Below are 24,351 nucleotides of genomic sequence, written 5' to 3' on the forward strand. Positions count from 1 at the left end.
GAGGCAGTCAATCAGGAGTAAACAGAGGAAGGCAATGGGGCACCTCAGAAGGAGGCAGAGAGAAGCCACGCCCTGAGCTGTATTTAAGGGGAATGTGTGGGAGGGCTGGTTTGCTGAAGGCAACTGCTTGGATAGTTCCTGTTTCATAGCTCCTGTTTCATGGTTGGTGTCTGTTTTATGTTAATAAATTTGGCAGGCTTTATTCCAGCCTCTTGCCGTTTGTAAAGGGGTTGTCCCTGCCTTTTCTGCAGGGCCGGTAGCAGGCTGGTACAGAACAGCCTTGGTAAGGCCACACTGGAATACTGCATCCAGTTTTGGTCACCACGATGTAAAAAAGATGTTGAGACTCTAGAACAGGGGTGTCAAACTGCCAGCCCACGGGCCGGACACATCACAACAAAACCGTGCCCACCCCACTGCTGGCAATGGGAAAAAAGTTTCAAGATGTCATGGATGTGACGTCGCGAGTTTGACATGTCTGCTCTAGAAAGAGTACAGAGAAGAGCAACAAATATGATTAAGGGACTGGAGGCTAAAACATACAGGGAACAGTTGCTGGAATTGGGTATGTCTAATTTAATGAAGAGAAGGATGAGAGGGGACATGATAGCAGTGTTCCAGTATCTCAGGGGTTGCCACAAAGAAGAGGGAGTCAAGCTATTCTCCAAAGCACTTGAAGGCAAGACAAGAAGCAATGGATGGAAACTAACCAAAGAGAGAAGCAACCTAGAACTAAAGAGAAACTTCCTGACAGTTAGAATAATTAATCAGTGGAACAACCTGCCTCCAGAAACTGTGAATTCTCCAACACTGGAAGTCTTTAAGAAGAGATTGGACAGCCATTTGTCTAAAATGGTATAGGGTTTCCTGCCTGAGCAGGGGGTTGGACTAGATGACCTCCAAGGTCCATTCCAACATCATCATCATTATTGTTGTTAAAAAAAGAGATTAAATCTTAATTTTTATGTACATTTCACTGGAAAGTCTAAAATTCTTACATAACTTCTGATCAAAAGTTCTGAAAAGGTTTTGGGATTCTCAAAACAAGTGATCAAAAGTACTCAGACAGGAGTAATGGTCTAAAAAAGAAAGATGATAAAAATCCAAACTTTCAGTGACTTTTTAAAGGCAATATAATAATAAAACATCCCTAAAGAGAATACCAACCCCTGAAACACCAACTGCAAGCACAGTTATTATTCAACAGAAAAACAGAGCAGTGTGTGATTATAAAGATCCACTGAAAGGAAGTGAAAATTGAGCTTCCTGATCATTTTGGCTACATGTTAACTGATCAGTCATAAAAGTCAACAAGAACATTCTTGCAAATTGCAACATTATCTTATCGACACATTAAAAAAAACCATTCATACCCAATCAGGAAAGCACTACTTTCCTGCAAAAAACCAAGAGACGAACAGACCGCATGCATTTATCTGATATTTCATAGTAGTATTACATGATATTGCTTTGGAAATAAGTACTATCTTAACTCATCTCATTGCAATGCCTTTCAAAATGGAAAATTGACACTTGATTTTTCATTTTAGTATGTTTGATGGGGCTACTTTAGCTGTTTCAACAGTACAGTAGTTGCTATTAATATTATCATTTAAGAGAAAATGAAACAATTTCTTGAAACTGAAAGAATTTTCTAATTTTATAAGTATCTACTTTTTTCCTAGTTTCCCAACTTTTAGTATTTTATGGTACATAATTCTCTTCTGAAGAAGACATATTTCTACATCACCTGAACATTTTAATTAAACCAATATTCTTATAAAGAGCAGTACCTTACCTTGATTACATTTTTCAACCCATTTGTCTTTCGTATTATTAATCAAAGAAGTGATGCTAAAAAAGAAAAAAATGCCAAACTGAATTTTGGCACAAGTTATGTTGTATATAGGTTTCTCTATTCTTTTAAGACTGTATATGAGCAGAAGTCATATATAGTATCCTCATCTGTAAACTATTTAGAGAGATAAGAACGGTCGATTCTCCTCAGTTTTTCCCCAAAACAATAAAGTCCCTGAAGTGCATATATTGCTATTTGTGTCATGAAATTCAGTCATAACATTGTACAGGTCATCCTCAACTTATGACCATTTGTTCAGCAACCTTTCAAATTTATGTTGTTGAAAAAATGCACTTATGACTTGTGCCCAAAGTTACAGCTGTTACAGCATCCCTGTGGCCCTGTGATCAAAATTCAGGTACTTGACCACAGGAGCCCTTCAACTCCCCCCCCTTATCTATCTCCTCCCATTTATGTCCTTTTGACCACCCTTACAAGCTGCCTTGTGAAGTAGTAAACAGCCCCATAACAGGCACCCGTTTGCTGTCTTTGCTGCCTCTTTTTCAGACCCAGCTTCTACTGCTGGGTCTTTTTTTGAGATAGCGCAGCTTTTGGCTACATGTAGCAAACAGACATGGAAGAAGCTAGGTCTGAAGAGGAAGTAGTGAAAAGAGTCTGAAAAGCAGACAGGAAAGGCAATGAGGTGCTTCTGCCTCGACCGTGGCAGCTGGGTGCAAAAAGCTGGTGCAGGGAATTAGGAGAGAAGGCAATTGGGTGAGTGCGCTGCATGGCTTGGGCACTGCTTGCTGCCTCCCAAGGTAGGATGCTGAGCAGCCAAAGGGTAGAGATAGGGGGAAATAGGTAAGTGGGGGGGGGTAATTGGAGGCAGTCCTTTACCTTACTGCACCTTGGGGCTGGAAAGGACCAAGCCCAGAAGGGCTTGAATTGGGATGGATATTCTGTTAAGGACCTGTAATTCTTGGTTAATGACTACAATGAAGAGTGCCAGACTGCCATTGTAAATTGGTGGGTGTCACATGACATCTTACTGACTTACAATGGAAATTGTGCCTCCAATTTTGATTGTAAGGTAAGGACTACCTGTACGGTAAACCAGGGCTTTTCAACTTTTTCACCCATTGTACCACTTTTAGGATATGGTGTTGTGATTCAGGGTCAGCCTGTGGGTTCGGCAGTTGGGTCGGATGACTCAGATGAGGGGGAGGAGGGGGGTGTTGAAGAACTTGCTGATGATGGCTTTGAGGCTCCGCAGAGCCCCCAGCCAGGCCCCTCCCACCTGGTGGAGACCCAGCTGCGTGAGCCTGACAGCGTGGATGAAGATAACCCACAGCTGGCCCTGTTCAAGGACGCCCGACGCAGGAGGCAGTCAAGTAGGAGTAAACAGAGGAAGGCAATGGGGCTTCTCGGAAGGAGGGAGAGAGAAGCCACGCCCTGAACTCTTTATAAAGGACTTGTGTGGGGAGGGCTGGTTTGCTGAAAGCAACCACTCAGATAGTGTTTCAAAGCTCCGGTATCTTGGTTCGTGTCTTGTTTGTTTTTGTAATAAATTTGGCAGACGTATTCCAGCCTCTTGCCGTCTGTAAAGGGGTTGCCTTTTCTGCAAGGCCGGTAGCAGGCTGGTACAGAACATATGGCAACATCCGAGTACCACCAGTCGCCTAGCAAGGTGTCAAAAACTTGAGGACAAAAAAAAGAAAAAAGTAAAAAAGTGATGAAGTACAGGTAGTCCTCGACTTACAACAGTTCGCTTAGTGACTGTTTGAAGTTACAATGGCACTGAAAAAAGTGCCCCCCAAACCACAGCCGAGCAAGACACCTGCCTGCCCGCCCAGTGGTGCTCTTCCTCCTGTCCAAGGTTTTCATTGTTGTGAGCATTTCTGTTGAGGATTGGCAGCGGGGGTGGGGTGGGGGGGTGTTTGTTTTTTATTTTCCCCCCTTTGCTGGGTGGTTACAGCAGGTTTTGGTCACTTCACATGACCCTGGGACACTGTGACCATCATAAATATGAATCAGTTGCCAAGCATCTGAATGTAAATCACAAGACCCTGGAGATGTTGCAACATTCCAGCTGATTGGTGCTTCTTCTGGGCTCAGCAGAAGTGCCGGGATCAGCACCGACCTCCAGTTGGAGCCTGGCGCTGATCCTGGCTCTTCCGCTGAGCCCTGACAGCCCTGCAGCTCCAGCCGTCTCTCGCTCAGGCTTCTGCGGTGGTACCACTGGTTCAGCTCATTCCCCTCCCCCGCTACCACTTTTCTAGGATGGTCATGTACCACCTGCTAGGTGCCAATGTACCACAGGTGGTACCTGTAACCACTGGTTGAAAAGTCCTGCTGTAAACAATGGCTTGGCTGCATAGAAAGCTAAAACTAACTAGAATTCCAGATTATAAGATTATAGTTGAAACTTTAGTTAATAAACCAATTAAAGTAAGCTTCTTTGATCCAGTTATTTTAAATATATATTTAGAATCTGAACCAACTAAAGTGTTAATCTGTAATAGAAAATTTTGGTAACTTTGAAACAGAAAACTAAGTTCTTCTTATTCAAATGTTCAATATTCTAATTAAAAACAAAGTTTAGCAATCCAGGCTCATTTCACGAAATGTATTAGGTCATAATGTGTGTAGTATATCATTTAGCAAGTTAAATAAATTTCACTACTGAAGCCTTTAAACCAGGGTATCTGGCTTATCAATTTAACAAATAGGTTAGCACAAGTCACTATGGATTATATTAGGTTTATATACATATTGGAAGTTATAATTTGGAAATGTGCCTAATTCAGATTGGCTAATCACACTCTTTATTTGGGCAGTAAAGTCTCTGTGACAAGCAAGTTTCAAGTTTTTTATTCAGTAAGAAAGAAATACATTTTCTATGGGATGAATTATATTCTAATTAAATTTATTCTGATTCCTTTGTTGTGTTTAGAAATTAATGTACCCTAATTACATGCAAGGCTGATATCTATCAAAATTTAAATTTGTATAAATTGATATAAGCATCTGTTCATAGCATCTTCTCTTTATAGCATTTACTCATTCTCAAGTATGATTCTATGAAGTAAAAGGCAGAACTTAATTTATCTGAGTTTGTTAATTAATATAATTTGGAAAGTTAATGATGCACATATTCACCTGCACCCTTGGTGAATATTCCAGCTAAATATCTAAAAGGTCCACTATTGCTATCTGCATTTGATAAAATAAATATTCCTTAGACTTGAGATGAATGGAACCTCAAAGACAAATTTTAGATCTATTTTTGTTTATGTGCCTTAGGAGTTTGATACAAATTATTCTAAGAAAACTAATTCATGATACTGTACTGGTTAATTGATTAGGTGCCATTAAGTCAGTGTTAACTCTTAGCAATCACTTATATAAAAGGATGATTGGCAGTCCTTATTCTTCCATTTTTATTTACCCCATCACAATTTAAAAAAAAGAAAGAAAAACCATTGATCAAGTAGATCAAGTCCAGGGAAGGGCTACCAAGAAAGTGAAAGGACTGTAAACCCAGTCTTATGAGAAACAGTTGAAAGACTTAGATATGTTTAGCTTGCAGAAGAGAAGGCTGAGACAGCAGTCTTCAAATATTCAAGGGCTGTCAAATTATAAAGGATTTGGATGTATTTTCACCTGCTTCTGAGGTTAAGATTAAAACTAACAGGACAAAACCTCAAGAATATACATACAGATAAGATATTAGGAAGAACTTTTTGACAGCAATAGTTATTAATCAGTGTAACAGATTACCGCATGGAATAGTTTCATATCCTTCACTGGAGATTTGCATATAGATGGATAATCATCTATCAAGAATGGTGTGCAGTAAAGAGGGTTGGACTTCAATACCTTTTGGGTCCCTTCCTAATCTATGATTCCATGATCAAAAAAAATCATTGTTCTGTTGATCATTCTTCTCTTATTAACAGAAGAGTTCTACTCTCACTCTAATCTCTTGTAAATAAGATTTCCCGTGAGAAAACATAAGGCCAACCTTAATACATTGGATTTAAAACAAAGCTTAAATTTGGATTATGGGATATAGCTACTTGTTTCTTAACAATTACTGTGAAGCTTTGAACCCAGTCAAAGCAGAATATTTATGATTAACTATGATTGGCTCAACAAATGTATTTTCTTTTATGGAAAAGAAGAACTAATCTTTTACTTTCTTCTTGTTCATTGTATCAAACAATTAGGTCACCAAATTCAGGAAGAGGCATCCTCATTTCTTGCTGCCATTTTTTCTCTTTGAATAAAACATATTTCCTACAATATGTATTGTTGGGGCTGCTAGTTTAATTCTTTTTTAACTTTTGTATTATTGTATTTTTATTGTTGTTAGCCGCCCTGAGTCCTTCGGGAGATAGGGCAGCATATAAGCCCCAAAAATAAATAAATAAATAAATAAATAAATAAATAAATAAATAAATAAATAAATAAATAAATAAATAAATAAATAAATAAATATTTTTTACTAAATAATTAATATTTGCTTCCAATTTTAATATATTTTCCTCAAACAAAAGCACAAGCATTAAAACAAAAAAGGTACTAAAGCTTTGCGACTTACAAGCCTGTGCATGAATTTCTATGAAATCTGGGCAGGGGTCCTTTTCTTCCTATTTAGAAATGTTTTTCCATGCTAGATAAAAGTGTGTAAGAGCTCTAGTTTTCCCAAGTAATATTTAGGAAATTGGGACACACTATACCAAACTGGAATCTATTATTTTCCAAGATTACTTTTGAACAGAATAATATAGAATGTCAGGACCCACCCCAAACCATGTCTTAGGAAGACAAAATTCTTGGAGTCAAATCTATTCCAAAAAGAATCTTTACTATGACATGCTTGGTTGTAGGAACGAGACAGGACTTAATATTATTCCATGAAGTAAACCCTTATAAAGAGTTCCCGGTTTAACCCCCCTTAACCCCCATTTGGTCAGTCCCCCATCCTTTCTCTCGTATCATCCATCTCGTGGGAAAAAGGAACTTAGGACCCTTCATGTTTATTGCTGTCTTCCATGACAAAAACCAGATGCTAGCCCCCCCTTTTGTTTCCCCAGTTCAAAAGGCTTCTCCTTTCCTTTGAAATGCCTATTGCCGGTTCAATACACATCTATTCTCTTCTCTTCGGGAGATGGCAGAATCCATGGAATAATGTTTGAAACATTCCATTTATGAATATGATATAAATGGATTCTGACATAGAACATGGGAAAGTACAGTAAAAACTCTTAAAGACTATAGACAGTTTGAAGTATATTTCAGGTTACAAATGTTGACATGCAAGCAATATAGAGCAAACCACACTCCCTGATTCAGCATAAATTTTAAATTAATTATACAGAACATGAAAGAGTTTTTCTTCAAGCTGCATAAATGAGACTATTATCAACTTCACCTGTACACATATAGGTCCATACAAAAGACATGGATGTTTGGTTATGTGCCAGCATTGTTATTGATTACGGCATTAAAAAGTCTACATGAAGAGCCATTAAGATATTTCGACATGGAATTACCATTTAGTCTTTACTATTCATATTGAATTCAGATGTGTATTATCTGAATATGACAATGTTTCAAGATAAAACTATTACTGTCATTCCATATTCTATATCCAAGTATATAAATATAGATAGACAGACAGATATAAATAAACACTAGGTATACCAAGTCAAGTCCCATAGGCCAATCACAATATGCTTTACTTGATGGCACTTCATCAATATGCAATGCAATAAAGATGACACATATTAACCCTTATTTGTTAAAAAACAAATATTAAATATGACTCCATATATAACAATTTCCAAACAAGAAAGGTTTTTCAAACCAGGCTTCCAAAATTGTCTTGGTCTTTGAGTCTGAATGTGCCATGATATTAATTGCAATCTACTGCATCATTCATGATGTGCTGTACTGAAGTACTCCCAATACACAAACTAGTAATCAGCATTATTGTTTAAAAGCCCTATGAGGAATATTATCCTCCTAAACATTCTTATTCAGCCTACATCATAAAGGTAGAATATTAACATTTTAACATTCTACATTTACGACGTCTAAGAATACTTTCTTTCCCTTTGGACTTCAGTCATCTAAGACTAAAGTTCAACAGCCATCAATGACGGTTGTTACAAAAAGCATTTTGTCTAAGGTTAGAGTCCAACCATTCGACTTCACAAAGTATTAATTCGTCAATATTGTCTCCTTCCAGCCCTGTTTTATTTCCTTCCTTCCAAGTAATGGAAGGAAGTGAAGGAGGGAACTAGACGTAAAGCCATACTGGACTTAATTCTAATTGTAAGGACCCACCTCAGCTAACCACCCAAGAAAGCAGAACTCTTGAAACAGGCATTGTCTCAAAAGGAACTTTTATTAGGGGTTAGTGCAGTAGGGAAGTCAAGTCATGGTATAGTTAAACTAGTAATCTTCATCCTCCCACCAAAGTCATAGTGAAATCCAGCCATTCCACAGGTAGTACGATGTTTGGGTAACTGGCACAGTTGGTACACATCTCAAGGTCTTCTCCAGTTTCGTTTCTCCATAGCTGTCTTCCTGATAAGGGAGACCAGTCTTTTCTCAAGTGGATAGGGGCAGAAAATGAAAGTTATCCCAAGCAAAAGTAAATTCCTCCCCTCCTAGCAGAATGTTGTTAGCTGCGAAGTCGTGTCCGACCCATTGCGACCCTATGGACAACATCCCTCCAGGCCTTCCTGTCCTCTACCATCTTCTGGAGTCCATTTAAGCTCACGCCTACTGCTTCAGTGACTCCATCCAGCCACCTCATTCTCTGTCGTCCCCTTCTTCTATTGCCCTCGATCTTTCCCAGCATTAGGCTCTTCTCCAGTGAGTCCTTCCTTCTCATTAGGTGGCCAAAGTATTTGAGTTTTAGCTTCAGGATCTGGCCTTCTAACCTAGCAGAATGGCAGGCCCCAAACGAGCACATATGCAGGGAAAACAATAAGGATTTGGGGACCTGACACTATTAGAGAAATAATAGAGTTGAAGTTGCTGGAACCTTGGGCAAAAGTGACCGTGTCATACTGGAATTTAATATAACACATTAGAGAAGAAGTAATAGAGTTGAAGTTGCTGGAACCTTGGGCGAAAGTGACCGTGTCATACTGGAATTTAATATAATACAAACACTAGCAACAGAAAACAATCCAGTGTCTTGAACCTCAAAAGAGCTGACTTTAAGAAACTCAGAGAGAACCTAGGAAAGATCCCATGGATGAAAATCCTAAAGCGGAAAAAAACCCAAGAAGCGTGGGAAAATCTGAAAAATGCAATCATAAAAGCCCAGACCAGCACAATAGCACTGAAAAACAAGAAATTCAAGAAGAAACCAGCATAGCTGCACAAAAATCTCTCTGACAAACCGAAAGACAAAAAAGACAAATACAAAAATTGGAAAGAGGGCACATAACTAAGGCCAATTATCAGCAGACAGCCAGAACATGTAAAGATGAAGTCAGGAAAGCAAAGGCTCAGAACGAACAAGATTTGCAACAGAAATCATGGATAATAAAAAAAGATTCTTCCAACATATTAACAACATGAAAAAAGTCAAGAAACTGTAGATCCACTAAAGAGAGAAGATGGCAAGGAAATAGGCAACAGAGAGAAAGCAGAGCTGCTTAACTCATACTTTACATCAGTCTTCACACAAAAAGAAACCATAGCCCAACAAAAAAACCACTGCAAAAGACATATAGAAACAAAAATTAAAATAATTAAAATTAAAATAAGCAAGAAAATAGTAAGAGAACACCTATCTGACCTTGACAAATATAAATCACCAGGGCCTGACAGATTATATACCACAGTTGTGAAGGAGCTGGCAGATGTTATCTCAGAACCACTGCACCATATCTTTCAAAAACCCTGGAGCACAGGGGAAGTACCTGAGGATTGGAAAAGGGCTGATTCATCTTCAAGAAAGGGGGGAAAATGGACCCAGGAAACTAGACCAATCAGTTTAACATCAATACCTGGGAAGATCGTAGAAAAGATAATCAAAAAACAGATCTGCGAACAACTAGAAGCAAACAAAGTTATAACTAGTAGCCAGCATGGGTTTGTTAAAAACAGATCATGTCAAACCAATCTTATTTCATTCTTCGACAAAGTGTCTAAACTAATAGACCAGCGAAATACTGTGGACGTAGTATACTTAGACTTCAGTAAGGGATTTGATAAAGTAGACACAACCTACTCCTTGGTAAGCTAGAAAAAGGTGGAATAGACAACATCACCACCAGATGGATCTGTAGCTGGCTGGCAAATCGTACTCAATGAGTAGTCCTCAATGGCACTACATCCACATGGAGATAAGTAACCAGTGGGGTACCACAAGGTTCCGTCCTAGGCCCAGTACTCTTCAATATCTTCATCAATGACTTAGATGAGGGAATTGAAGGGGAACTCATCAAATTTGCAGATGACACCAAATTGGCAGGAGTAGCCATCACCCCAGAAGATCAACTAAGGATCCAAAAAGATCTTGACAAACTTGAACAATGGGCCCAATCCAACAAAATGAGTTTCGATGTGGAGAAAAGCAAAGTTTTACATTTAGGCCAGAAAAAGGTACAAGTACAGATTGGGCAAGACCTGGTTTAAAAAGAGTAATTGTGAGAGGAACCTTGGAGTTCTATTGGTCAATCACTTAACCATGAATTAGCAGTGTGCAGCAGCAGCCAAAAAAGCTAATACAATCCTGAGTTGTATAAACAGAGGCATAGAATCAAGATCACGTGAGGTATTAGTACCACTTTATAAAACCCTAGTAAGACCACACCTGGAATACTGCAGCCAATTTTGGTCACCATATCACAAAAAAAGATGTTGAGAGTGTTGAAGGAAAAATCTTCATTAGGGTCCAGTTCAAGCTGGGAATAAACAACATGGCAACTGCTTTATTTATTTATTTATTTATTTGATTTGTATACCGCCCTTCTCCCTAAGGACTCAGGGCGGTGAACAGTGACATAAATAACAGAATGGACAATACAGATATTGAAAACAAATTAAACCCTAATTTTGCCCAAATGCAGAAGATAGTTACCTTAAAACAATGATTAGAACAGAACCCGTCAGACCAGACCGGATTGCTCAAACAGATATGTTTTTAGGTCGCGTCGGAAGGAGCGAAGGTCAGGAGCCATCCAGAGCTCAACCGGTAAACGGTTCCATAGGTCAGGCGCGCCCACAGAGAACGCCCTCCCTCTGGGAGCCACCAGACGGCATTCTCCAAACGGTGGAACCCTTAGGAGGCCCTCCCTGTGGGAGCGCACTGGACGGAGGGACGTTGACGCTGGCAGCAGGTGATTCTTAAGGTACTCCGGACCCATGCCATGTAGGGCTTTGAAAACCATTACCAGCACCTTGAATCTTACCCGGAGGGCAACTGGGAGCCAATGCAGCTCACGGAGTAGAGGTGTAACATGGGAGTATCGGGAGACTCCCAACACAACTCTCGCGGCTGCATTCTGTACCAGTTGGAGCATCCGAGTGGTCCTCAAGAGCAGCCCCATGTAAAGAGCATTGCAGTAGTCTAAACGAGAGGTCACGAGTGCATGAGCGACCGTACGTAGGGCATCTCGGTCTAGATAGGGCCGTAATTGGCGCACCAGGCGAACCTGGGCAAAGGCTCCCCTAGTCACAGCTGTTATGTGCTCTTCCAAGGAAAGCTGTGAATCTAGGAGGACTCCCAAGTTGCGAGCCCTATCTGTGGGGGGTAATAACTCACCCCCTATAGAAAGAGATGGAATGTTCTGAATATCCCGAGATGCCGGTACGTACAGCCACTCAGTCTTGTCAGGGTTGAGTTGAAGCCTGTTCTTCCCCATCCAGACCCGAACTGCTTCCAGGCAACGGGACATCACAGCAAGGGCATCACTGAGGTGGTTTGGGGTCGAAATAAAAAGCTGGGTATCATCAGCATACTGGTGATACCCGACTCCAAAACCACGAATGATCTCACCTAGCGGTTTCATGTAGATGTTGAATAGGAGAGGCGAGAGGACCGATTCTTGAGGGACTCCACAAGTGAGAGGCCTCGAGCTCGATCTCTACCCTCCTGTTAATACCGACTGCGAACGTCCCATGAGATAGGAGGAGAACCACTGGAGAACCGTGCCTCCCACTCCCAATCCCCTGAGACGCTGCAGCAAGATACCATGGTCGATGGTATCAAAAGCCGCTGAGAGATCTAGAAGAACTAGGACAGAGGAACAGCCTCAGTCCCGAGCTCTCCAGAGATCATTTATTAGTGCGACCAATGCCGTGTCTGTGCTGTGTCCGGGCCTGAAACCCGATTGGTACGGGTCCAGATAGTCAGTTTCCTCCAGAACCAAAGAGAGCTGACGCGCCACCACACTCTCAACAACCTTAGCAAGAAAGCGAAGGTTGGAGACTGGACGAAAGTTGTTTAATATAGTTGGGTCCAAGGTAGGTTTCTTGAGGAGGGGTCTCACCACCGCTTCTTTCAAGACGGAGGGGAAACAACCCTCACTCAGGGAGGCGGATATCACCGCCTGGAGCCAGATTTGTGTTCCCTCTCGTGCTGAATAAACCAGCCAAGAAGGGCACGGATCTAATAAACAAGTGGTGGAGCTCAGCTTCCTCATAATTCTGTCCACTTCCTTTGGGGTCACAGGGTCGAAAAAAGGTTGTAGTTTATTGAAGAGAGCCCATATTTTCAGGCAAGACTCTGACCCGTTTATCCACAGTGAGTTGTTTTCTCTACTCTCATGCATCCCCAGAGTGACTCTTTCCTGGAGACCCCTGTTCTGGCAAGGCAATCTTTCAGCCCTTGCCCCTTGGCAAGGTGAGTTTTGAAGCTGCCCTAGCCCCTTGGCAAGGTGACTTTTGAAGCCACCCCAACCCCTTGGCAAGGCGACTTTTGAAGCCATCCTTGTCCCAGTTTCAGATCACAAAGGGATCTGGGAGGACTCTGACTTCCTTATCACAGAGTATGAGGTCCCTCCTAGAAGAGTAGAACTTTGACCAGTGGTTTCAGCCATTTGCCCAGGTGTGACTCTTTCACTCACTCATTCCATTCCATTTTCACACAGCCTCTCCCTTTTCCCTAACGAAAGGTCCTGCACTCTGGCCCAACCCCCATGCTTTCCAGAGTCTGTCACTTGAACAGATTCTGCAGTTAGGAAAGGCCAGAGAGAGCAAAATCCAACTGTGATTGGGAAAAGGGTCTTCTCACTCACACACACATTTCCTTTGCTCCCCTGGGCTTTCAAAGTTAAAATATAGAGGTACCCACCTTCTTTCCAAAGCAGCTCTTGAGCTCAAACTCAAAACTCCCTTTACTATCCTTGCTCCATATGGGCATGGCCTGGGAAACCCATCCACAGACACAAGGGGTCTGCTGCTGGCAAAATGGAGTTTACCAGTCTCAGTCCATTGGAGAGGTTAGCTTGGAGTCCCATCTGGGTCGCCAAATTGCTGAAGGAAAAATCATCAGGGTCTAGTCCAAGCTGGGAATAAGCAACATGGCAATTGCTTTAGAAAGAAGGTTGTAGTTTATTGAAGAGAGTCAGACAGAAAGATGACTGGGGAAAAACTGACCACAAGTAGGAAGCAGTGGGTCTTTATACCTTCTTCGGCTTTTGTTTGGAGTTGTTCCTGTGGCATGAACTTTGACCTGAGTCTGAGTGTGCCTTTCTGGTATTCTGATGGTGATGGGTTAATCCTATTATACCCCAAAGTCATATCCTGCTTCCCTGTGGCTGTGGCTGATGACTGTTGGATTTTTTTGGTGCAAGGGATTGTTAATTCTAGGAATCTTTCTTTCTAATCCCAGCTTCCTGACTCCAATCTTTCTGACAAGATTACAACATCTGCATTTCTGCAGACCTGGTTTCTGTTTGGGGCAGAGAGACTTGGGGGGGGGGAGTTTGGTTTCTGCCTATAAGATTCTTTGGGGAAATATATTCTGCCTTTGGGGAAATATATTCTGCCTTTTTAATATTTCCCAAAATATTTCTTTCTCTGGATTCTTCCCACAAGAGTTTGGGAAAAATTCTGAGAAAAGCAACTAAGGTGATTAAAGGCCTAGAGACTAAAACATACAAAGAACGGCTGCAGGACTTGGGTTTGGCTAGTCTAAAGAAAAGAAGAAATAGGGCAGACATGATAGCAGTATTCCAGTATTTGAGGGGCTGCCACAAAGAAGAGGGGGTCAAATTATTCTCCAAAGCACCAGAGGGCAGGACAAGAAACAATGGTTGGAAACTGATCAAAGAGAGAAGCAACCTGGAATTAAGGAGAAACTTCCTGACAGTGAGGACAATTAACCAGTGGAATAGCTTGCCTCCAGAAATCATGGGCACTCCATCTGGAGATTTTTAAAAGAGACCATGGGTCGGCAACCCGCAGCTCTGGAGCCGCATGTGGCTCTTTCAGCCTTCTACTGCAGCTCCCAGTCCTCTTCCGCCATTTGCAGAGAGAGAGAGGCAGAGGCAGAGAGGCATTTGCCCTTCCCTTCTCTCTCTCTTATTGGGCGGGCTCCCTGCCCTTGCTGCATCTGCGCAGGAAGCAGGAGCTCTCTCTCTCTCTCTCTCTCTCTCTCTCTCTCTCTCACACACACACACACACACACACACACACAGACACACACACACACACTTTTACTTACTTAGTGGGGGAAGAGGACTGCCAGACCAAGGGCAGGAGAGAGCCAGCCCAATAAGAATGTGTCAGCTTGTCAGAGAACAGTGTGAGGCCAGCTGGCCAGGTAAGCAGAAGATCGGAGAAGAGGGGGAGAGAGAGAGGAAAGACAGAGGAAAAGGAAAGAGAGAAAGAGAGAGGGAAAGAGGGAGAGAGGAGAGAGAGAGAGAGAGAGAGAGAGAGAGAGAGAGAGAGAGAGAGAGAGAGAGAGAGAGAATATGAATATATGTTGTCCTTACTGGACTTGTAGTAAAGAACATTTAAGGAAATATTTTTTTAATTAAGATATGAGGTATGGAGATAATTATGCTGTATTTAAAGATGGTAGATAAGCTACTAAAATTGTTTTCACCTGTTGGGATGGAGAAAAGGTTTTTTTTCCCCCTCTTTCTCCGGCATAAAAATTTGTTTTCTTTGTAGCAGTTCATTGTGAATATATTTTTCACTACATGGGGTTCATCTAAGTGTGAGGTCTGCAAAATTTTGTCCATAGAGGTTTTATTTGGTGCTGGCCAAGCTCCTGATAATCCTCATTCATGACAGTCTCCAATAGCGTTTTATTTCAGAACTTCACTTTAAGCCCCATATCATATGATTAAAAAAAACCCCAAACAATAAACAAAGTAGAATGTTGATGGTTGCAAATGTCCTGGAGATCTGGGACATGTGTGCTAATATTTTGCCTTGCTGTATGGAAACAGGAAAGAGGTACTTTGGGGTTTGTTAGTGTTCATGCATGTTTCTCTGTGAGTGCAAGGCAGGCGCGCGCGGGGAGTTGCGCGGAGACGGCAACGGCCGATCCAAGGGAGCCAAGCGAGCCAGCGACGCCCGGAGTGCGGCGCCTCCTGGGGTGGCCTGACCGCGTAGCGTCCCTCGAGGCGGCCGGGGCTCCTCTCCGTCTCGCCCTGCCCTGATCGCCGCCTGCGCCCCTCTTGCCTCCGCCGCCGCCGTGCCCCTCTCGCCAGCAGTCGCGCCACCATGGGCAGCCACAGCTCCAAGGCCGCCAAGGGGGACGTGATGGCCCAGGACACCGCCGGCGACGCCTCGCCCTCCAAGTCCAACGGCCAGGAAAATGGCCATGTGAAAGTCAATGGGGATGTGTCCCCTAAAGCCGATGGGGAGGTGAGCTCCCTGAATGACAGTGGCTCAGCAGAGGCCCCCAAGGAGCCTGCCAAGGCCGAGACGGGCAGTGGAGATGCCATTGAGCCAGCCCCAGTGGCCGAGGGTGAAGCCAAACCTGACGGAGCTGCTTTCACCAACGCTTCCAAGCAGACCCCCAAGAAGAAGAAACGGTTCTCGTTCAAAAAATCCTTCAAGCTGAGCGGCATTTCCTTCCGGAAAGCCAAAAAGGAAACGGGAGACGCGTCGGCCGTCTCCTCTCCCACTGAGGAGCAGCAGGGGAAGGCCGAAGCAGTGGAGGCTGAGGACCAGTCAGCCACTGCCGCCACCAAGGAGGGCGAGCAGACCAATGCGCCCCAAGAGGAGACAGCAGCCCCCGAGGAAACCCCTGCCGCAGCCTCGGCTCCCGACAATCAACCGACCGCGGCCAAGCGGCAAGATGGCAGTGAGGAGCCAGCGAAGGAGGAGGAACAGCCACAGCAGCCGCCTTCCAGTGAGAGCCAGGGGGATGTAAAGCCAGATGAGACCTCAGAATCTGTGAAGGTGGAGCCTAGTGCCGCGGCTGACACTGCTGCTGAGCAGGAAGAAGAATAGAGTTGGCTTAGCTCACCACCAGAAAGAGACTTGTCTGTGCCATCCTTCCAATCCCAACAACCCCACAGAACTGCTGCCTTGACTACATGCCACACACGCCCTCATACACACAGGTCTTTTGCGTTGAGCTGGCAAGCTTTGTCTCTCCAGTGTCCCCCCACACAGTGAAGAAAAAAAAGAAAGAAAATAAAAACTGGCTTGGCCCGGTGGGCAGCACTGCCCCTCAAGCAGGAATTCTAAAGCCCCTCTTAAAACTATATGGAGAGATGACTGATCCTGGACAGAAACTGGAACTTGCTCCATTTAATGAGACCAGCTATTAACACCAAGTTCTTTTTCCTCAGACCCTTCGGTTTCTACTAATCTTCAGATGCAGCTCTTCTTTTTTCTCCAAAAAGATCAACAAGCCAGCAACAACGGAGCCGGTTTACAAAATGGATATTCTCTATCTCTTGGTTTACATTCCTGGTTCTGACTTCATTTAAAAGTATTTTGTGCTTTTTATAGAAACAACCTTTTAAAAAGCTAATCTGGTTAGTTTTTTTATAATGTTTTGCTCTTGGCTTTAAACCATAAAACGCGTAAGTCCACTGCGTTTAATTTGACATCAGAGGGAGAACTACTTCGGGTTTATTTAGGGATGGGGGGGCAACCCCTGGGGGAGGGGGTGGGAGAGGGTTGAGGGTTGGCTGTATGATGTGACTTTAAATTTTCGTTTCCTTGTCTTTGTAAATAATTTTTAATGACCCTACTTCTGATCTGCAGTTTTCTAACTCCTAAACAAAAGTTGTATGGGTCTTATTGTAACATTTGTAACATGTTTCTCTGTGCCTTTTTGAAATTTTATGTACTGTATTGGGACAAATTTATCATTTGTAAAATCAAGCCTATCCCAGGGCCCATTTCTTTACTAATTTCTTTTCTTGATCCTATCAAGTGGTACAGAAACCTGAGCTCAAAAACAATGGTTTTGCATTTTGGAAATCAGACTCATTTCTGCATTTTAAATTGTTTAGAGCAAAATACTTTTCATCCAGTCTCACCTACTTGCTTCACAGAAATAAGTTTTTTAATATCCATAACAACTAGTCTTGTAATGAAGTCTGACCATCATTTATTTTTTATTTTTCACATTTCTAAACTACCCATCTCAAAGAGGGACTCTGAATGATGTACAATAAAATGTCAGAATATAAAACCAGTATATATATTTTTACTTTTTAGAACTAAAATTTCAAAATTAAAACTTTTTTTGAGAAGGAGGAAAAAATAATTAAGCCCTGTTAAAAATTGATTGAAAAGGTGAAGGGAGGGTTCTCAGGGCACCAACCAGCCCCACAGCTGCATGCTCTTTTGGGCTCCCCAAGTGAGGACACAGAGCCATGTTTTAACTCCTTTTCAGAAGGCCAGGAGGATGACGGCCTGCCTCACACCCAGGGGGAAAATATTCCACAGGATGGGTGAAATGGCAAAGAAGGCTCTCTTTTCAGACCCCATCATGGCTGGAACTTGTGAAAGTCGTAAAGCAGATTGGTCATGTGATCAACCTGATATTATGACTTCTTGAAGCAATTGTTAAGCGAATGCTGCAGTCATTACATAAACCAATGGTTCGCTATGGATGCAGTTTTGTCAAAAAAGAAAAATCACTCCAAAAGTAAATATTGGTTTTTAGCAAAATCTTAGTAAATGTGGGGTCATGTGATCACAGGATGCTGCAGTCATAAATGCAGCCATTGCCAAGTACCTGAAATGTGGTTATGCTATGATGGGAGCAAATCATGGAACTTCACATCTGGTTCGTAAGTACCCTTGCTAGATCCGTTGGAACGTTGGTCACTAAGCAGCCAGTTGTTAAGTCAAGGACTATCTATATCCAGCCAGTTTATAAGTATCAGGATTTTTAATTTGCTTAGATGCTCATAAAATTATGGTTCCCTGCTCCAAATATTGGAAAATTCAGATATCATTAACTGCTATCAGGCTGGACAGACTGATGGGTGTAAGTCCAAAATCTAGGATACTCTTCCCCCTGCTTACATAACCTATCCAAAGTCCACAAAGCAGGGTTTATGAGGGCCAGGGAAGTGTGCGCCGAAGTAAATGGTTGTTCCTGACAAATGCATCTTCCCCCTGCATCTGGCCAAATCATCCCAAACCAGATGTTTCTTGTGAGGGGCAGGGTGCTTCTTTGTGAGCAGCATCAAAGAGCTCCACTCCACTCTCTGTGCCTGCAGATCAGGCAGGGGAGGCAGCTGTTTCTTTTTGGAGGGGATGTTGCCTTTCATCGGCGCTAACCATTGGCAGCTGATCCTTTCCTGATTTCATTAGTGCAGGCAGCTCCTCATCTGGTCGACCATTTCCCCCAACGCTGGATGGGCCTGGGATTGCACTGTCTTCAGCCCCGGGCTCTCTGGATGTTCCTGGGGAGACATTCCATCCTCTTTGGATGGTCTCGGTTCTAGCTCCTCCTGCTCCTCTGAACCAGCTTCTGATGGGGCCATCACATAAATCAAGACCAATAACATTTATTCCAGTTTGGATTCTTCGTGACTAACAACTGAAAACTTTTGTATCATTTGTAATTCTTCTTCTTCATGTGTACAATCAAGTCACTCTTGATCCCTCATGATTATCTGAACAAGTCCATGCAGTTTTGTTGACAATATTTCAGAAGTAGATGGTCATTGCCTTCTTCTTAGGGCTGAGAGAGAGTGATTGGCCCAAGGTCACCTAGCTGTTTTTTTGCCTAAGACAAGACTAGAATTCATAGTCTTCTGGGTTCTAACCTGGCACTTTTAATCACTGCACCAAATTGACTCCCATAAACCTCTACAGACCACTTATTCAATATTGTGATGGCACTGAACAACTGATAGTTATGATCGATTTTTGAAGTTCTGGCCACTGCAGTGCCCACATGATCTCATGTTCATGACTGAGGCATACAACAACTGGCCTGGGTTTCTGATAGTCACTTTCCTTACAGATTTCTCGCATGCAAAGTCAACAGGAAAGCCAGTGGAAATCACAAGTCAAAATTGTGTGAGGTCCTTCCTTGACACCTGCACTGTCCTCACTTAAAGATGGCAACTATGGACTGCCAGAAGTGCTATCACTAATCAGTGTGGTCATGTGATGTTGCATTTTACAAACACATTGCTTAGCAAAAGAAATTCCAGTCCCAATTATCATTATTAAGTGAGGAATATACTTTACTTGAAACAGGTTATTGAAAGAACTGTTAAAACACATGTTATCTAGCAATTTTTGCGTACGGTCACTCATGCGCTCGTGACCTCTCGTTTAGACTACTGCAACGCTCTCTACATGGGGCTGCCCTTGAGGACCACTCGGAGGCTCCAACTGGTACAGAATGCAGCCGCGAGAGTTGTGCTGGGAGTTTCCCGATACTCCCATGTTACACCTCTGCTCCGTGAGCTGCATAGGCTCCCAGTTGTCTTCCGGGTGAGATTCAAGGTGCTGGTAATGGTCTTTAAAGCCCTACATGGCATGGGTCCGGCGTACCTTAGGGATCACCTGCTGCTGGGATCAACTTCCCTCCGCCCTGTGCGCTCCCACAGAGAGGGCCTCCTCAGGGTGCCACCGGTCAGAGAATGTCGTCTGGTGGCCCCCAGGGGGAGGTCCTTCTCTGTGGGCGCGCCGGATTTGTGGAACCGTTTGCCGGTTGAGCTCCGGATGGTACCCGACCTTCGCTCCTTCCGACGCGATCTGAAGACCTACTTGTTCGAACAAGCCGGCCTGGCCTGATGGGTGATGGGTTTGGATTTTAATATTGTTTTAGTGCATTTTAACTTATTGTTGTTAGTTTTGGGCACATTGTTTAATCTTTTTTAATATTTGTATTCTTGTATTTTTATATGTTTGCCCTGTTCACCACCCTGAGTCCTTCGGGAGAAGGGCGGTATACAAATAAAATTATTATTATTTTATTATTATTATTATTATTATTATTATTATTATTATTATTATTATTATTATTATTATTATTATTATTATTATTATTATTTTAAAGCAAACACTGTTGTTTATATCAATGTGTTCTATTAAGAGAATTTTTATCCAGATGCAAAGTTTAAGCCATTGGCAAAATGAAAATATATAGAAATGTTGCTCTGGTGACTTCCGGTGGCTCCGCGGCGACGGAGGGAGCCTTCCCGGGCTGCCCGCGGCTCAGCTGTTGTTTTTTTCGCCCGAAACAGCGCCGATCAGCTGTTCGGGCGAATCCGAAGCCCCCTCCTCGGGAGAAGAGGAGGGGGCGAGCTCCCAGGTAGGGGTAGAGTTCTCCAGGGCCGCCTGAGCTTATGGCTTGGGCGGCTGAAGGATTGAACTCCCCCGTAGCCTGGGCTGCTCCCAGCTGGCCGTCGCCTCTGCTCCTGATTCTTGGAGCAGAGCCAGCCGTCTGCGACCACCCCTGCCTGAAGGAATGACTATGATTTAAAGGAGCAGGCAGAGCGATACAAGAGGAAATGGTAAAGAGGATTACTATGTTTTACTCTCCAGCTTGATGGACTTTTTTGGATTACAAATCTGAAGTGAAAGTGCGTCATATTTGGTAAAAGATGGCGGCTAAACCACCCCCTAAAACTCTTCGGAGTGCTGGAACTTCTCCCGTGCAACAATCATTATTGCAGGCGCTGCATCCTCCTGATGTATTGACATCAAAGGACTTACAAGATGCTCTTGAAAAACATACCCAGGTAATTTTGGAATCAATTAATATTAGATTTGCACAGATGGAGGAGAAATTGGAGAAATTGGAGGAGAGAATGGAGGAGAGGATGGAACAGAAGCTCAAAGCGATGAGGGTAGACATCTTGACTTCAGTGTGTAAAGTGGCTCGGTGTGTGGAAGAATTGGAGGAAAAGCTAGAAGACTTGACTCAAAAGAATGCTATATTAGAAGCAAAAGTATTGGAGAATGAAAATAAAATGGAAAAGGAACTGTGTCTTGCTGAATATTTCCAGATGTAGTTTGCCATTAGAATTAGAGGCTTAAAGGAGAATACTAAGGAAGATCTAAAGCAGCTGGTTTCTGAGGCTTTTGAAATAGTGTTGAAACAGCCAGCATCTGAAATAAAAGGAGGCATGGACAAAGTGTTTCGTGTGAATTCATGGATTGCCAGACAGAGGAAGTTGCCTAGAGATGTGGTGGTATATTTTGCAAAAAGGGAAACTAGAGATGAAGTTATACAAGCTGCTTATGATACTAAAGTTATGATTGCTAATCAAGAAGTTTTGGTCTTAAAAGAAATTCCTCCAAAGATTCTAAGGAGAAGGAAGGATTTTACATTTCTTGTGCAAGAGCTCAAGCAACGAGATATAAGGTTCAGATGGGAGATCCCAGTGGGGTTGATGGTGACGCACGAAGGTAAAAAGTACCGTTTGGTTACTGTGATGCAAGCGCGTGATTTCTACAATAATGTTTTAAATGCAACGCCATTAACACTTTTGGAAGCTGGAAAGGGATCTGGAGAAGGAGTGCATCAAGAGGCCGAAGATGGTCAGATAGAAGACAACGGTGTTGGAGGAGATCAAGATACAACCTCGTTGGATGAATCTATAAAACAGAGGGTGACGCGTGCTGCTGCAAAACGATCTAAGAAGAGAAAGTAGCAGGAATCGCAGAAGTCTTTGGAACTTTTACGATATAGTCAAGTAGTCAAGTAGGGGAGGGGGGAAAAGATTTGGGTGTAGACGCAATATATTTCTATATTTGGTGGTTTTGTGGAAAGGGTGAGCTTTTTTGGATTAAAGTTCAAGTTTTGTTTGCAATTTTTTTTTTCTTTTTTGTTGTGTTTGGAATAATTATAGATGTGGTACGGGAAGAGGAACGGTCGATTACAGAAGAGTTGACTTTAAAGTTTTTTGATTTGGGATCCTTGGTTAATTTGGAAAATTATTTGTAAGAATGTTATATCATGGAATGGATAAAATGGATGGAGTTTATTTAGGATAAGTATAGGGTTGAGAAGGGTTTTTTTTTTCTTTTTCCTTTTTTTTGTTTTTAATATATGTTTAATACTATTAAGGTTTGTTCCATTCTATATAAGCTAGAGAGTGTCCTTTTCTTATTCTAGTTTTTTTTTTATATATATATTTAATATTGTTAAGGTTTGTTTTATCCTATATAAGCTAGAGAGTGATGGATTTTAGAATTTATAGTTGTTAGTATATGGTTGCTTAGGTTTGCTTTTTTTTATATATATATACCTTGTATTCAGCTCTGGGAAGTAGGGGGGGGGAGGGGGGGAGGTAGGGGGGGGAGGAGGGAGGGGGGAGGAGGGGAGGTAGGGGGGGAGGAGGGAGGGGGAAGGGGGGTTTTTCAAGGGAAAATTGTATTTTAAAACTTTTCAATAAAAAAAAAAAAAAAAGAAATGTTGCTCTGGTATCTCTATGAAGAATACTAAAATAATTCAGCATTTTTATAAACAATTGTGCTTACAACTTTCAATTTTATCTTAACAAAGCAACTTTTGTCTGGGTATGTTAGAAAGTTACAGAAAGCAATTCATGAGTGGCACGTGATATTTATATGTTCTATTATCACTAAAGGACTGTGGGACTATTATAGATGTAACAGGCTGTATAATGAATTGCTTTTCTAGTGATATATCATTTTTATAATAACATATTTACACTATAACAAGATTACTGTTCATATGAAATGTTTGTCACATGTGTATGGTTGATTATATAATAGATTTTATGCCATTTATAGAATTATTAATAATACAGTATCAGTAAGATAGTATATGGAAAATACTTGTACAGATTTACAAGGAAAGCTTGAAGTAGAAAGTTTTAGTTCATCAAATATCTTTGACAAATACATTTCTGTTAGGTAACTGAACTGATTATTTGAGAACTGGCAAAAGTATTTATGCTTTTCCTGCTTGTGTATCTATAACAGTAATCAAGTTGGTATGCCTTGTGACTCACCCAGATTCCAAAACTCAGTATCCAGAATGAAGTTTGTTTGTCCATCATTCCTTCTACAGTGGACATCTGTAGACATCCCACAATATTGATCTCCAAATACTGCACTGTGATATGTGTATCTGTTATTCTGAGGCAATTTTATTTTTGAAACTTCGCAATGTACTGCAGATACAGTAATTTATCAATGCATCCTAATCTACTTTTTGACCCAGTCCAGTATTATTTTATTCAGACTCATCTGGTCTCCCCAATAGTTCTGCAAAATCTATTTATGCATTTGGTTTTTAGAGTTTGAGGACTACAAATCAACCATCTCTAAAACTAACCTGGATCGGGATATAAATGGAATTAAAAATAAAATAAATAAAAATTCAAGTCCAAGGCAACTGCTCTCAAATGATTAATAGAATGGGGTCCCCAACCCCCGGTCCATGGACTAGTACTGGACCGCGGCATGCCAGCAACCGGTCCGCACAAACAAGAAAAGCCCCATCCACAAGATGCAGGTAGCACACAAAACCATACCCTCTGGTCCATGGAAAAACCTCTCCACGGAACCGGTCCCTGGTGCCCAAAAGGTTGGGGACCTCTGTAATAGAATATTGAGTGTGCTCAATATACGAATGTACAATTTACCATGAATGCTTGTTTGGACAAAAAGGTGGAGCATAAATAAAGCAAGCAAATACATTCTAAAGTTCTAGATAATTTATCCCAATGGTTTCATACAATATGGATATAAGAATATCAACAGGTAAAATGAGCCTTCTAATGACCATCAATCAAATAAAAAATAACATTGTCCTTCAGCATAACTGGCTGAAAATTCTAAGGCTCTAATTTTTAGACCCTAGAAGTTTCTCATGTCTAGAGAGCTAGTGTGATCAGGTGGTTTGCCCAGTTGGTTAATTCCTATCACAACCAATGGATCAGATGTCCATGTCCTCTCCTAGAAGCTCTCTCTAGGATATGTACAGCCTGGTCCTGGCTTCCTGTCTTGATGTGGCTGCTTAGCATTTTCAACTATCTTCCAAGGTAAGTCTTTACCTTGTATCCTTCCCCCTAACTCTAGTATATAAATTAGATAGGACTCTCACAGTCTGTGCATCTTGCCAGCAGAACAAAGGATGATAGAAAATGAAATCA

General features: G+C 42.0%; 2 protein-coding genes across 3 annotated transcripts in view; one reads left to right on the forward strand and one right to left on the reverse strand.

The window, feature by feature from the left end:
• Positions 1–24,351, reverse strand: part of NIPA2 (NIPA magnesium transporter 2) — a 53,906-nt gene that overhangs the window by 28,382 nt on the left and 1,173 nt on the right. Inside the window, exon 2 of one of the 2 annotated variants that reach the window (XM_081326460.1) lies at positions 14,499–14,589. The exons of the other annotated variant lie outside the window; for it this stretch is intronic. The gene's annotated coding sequence lies outside the window, so the exon portion shown is untranslated. The remainder of the gene's footprint in view (positions 1–14,498; positions 14,590–24,351) is intronic. 2 annotated transcript variants of the gene reach the window in all.
• On the forward strand, positions 15,219–16,268 carry LOC308667455 (myristoylated alanine-rich C-kinase substrate-like). The gene has a single exon (XM_081326673.1). The coding sequence runs from the start codon at positions 15,509–15,511 to the stop codon at positions 16,241–16,243; it is 735 nt and encodes a 244-aa protein (XP_081182799.1). The 5' UTR covers positions 15,219–15,508; the 3' UTR covers positions 16,244–16,268.

Source organism: Vipera berus, assembly GCF_964194415.1.
Source record: "Vipera berus genome assembly, chromosome: 4".
Classification (NCBI taxonomy): domain Eukaryota; kingdom Metazoa; phylum Chordata; class Lepidosauria; order Squamata; family Viperidae; genus Vipera; species Vipera berus.

Coding starts and splice junctions, on each gene's coding strand:
- LOC308667455 (XM_081326673.1), top strand. CDS start 15,509: ATGGGCAGCCACAGCTCCAAGGCCGCCAAGGGGGACGTGATGGCCCAG.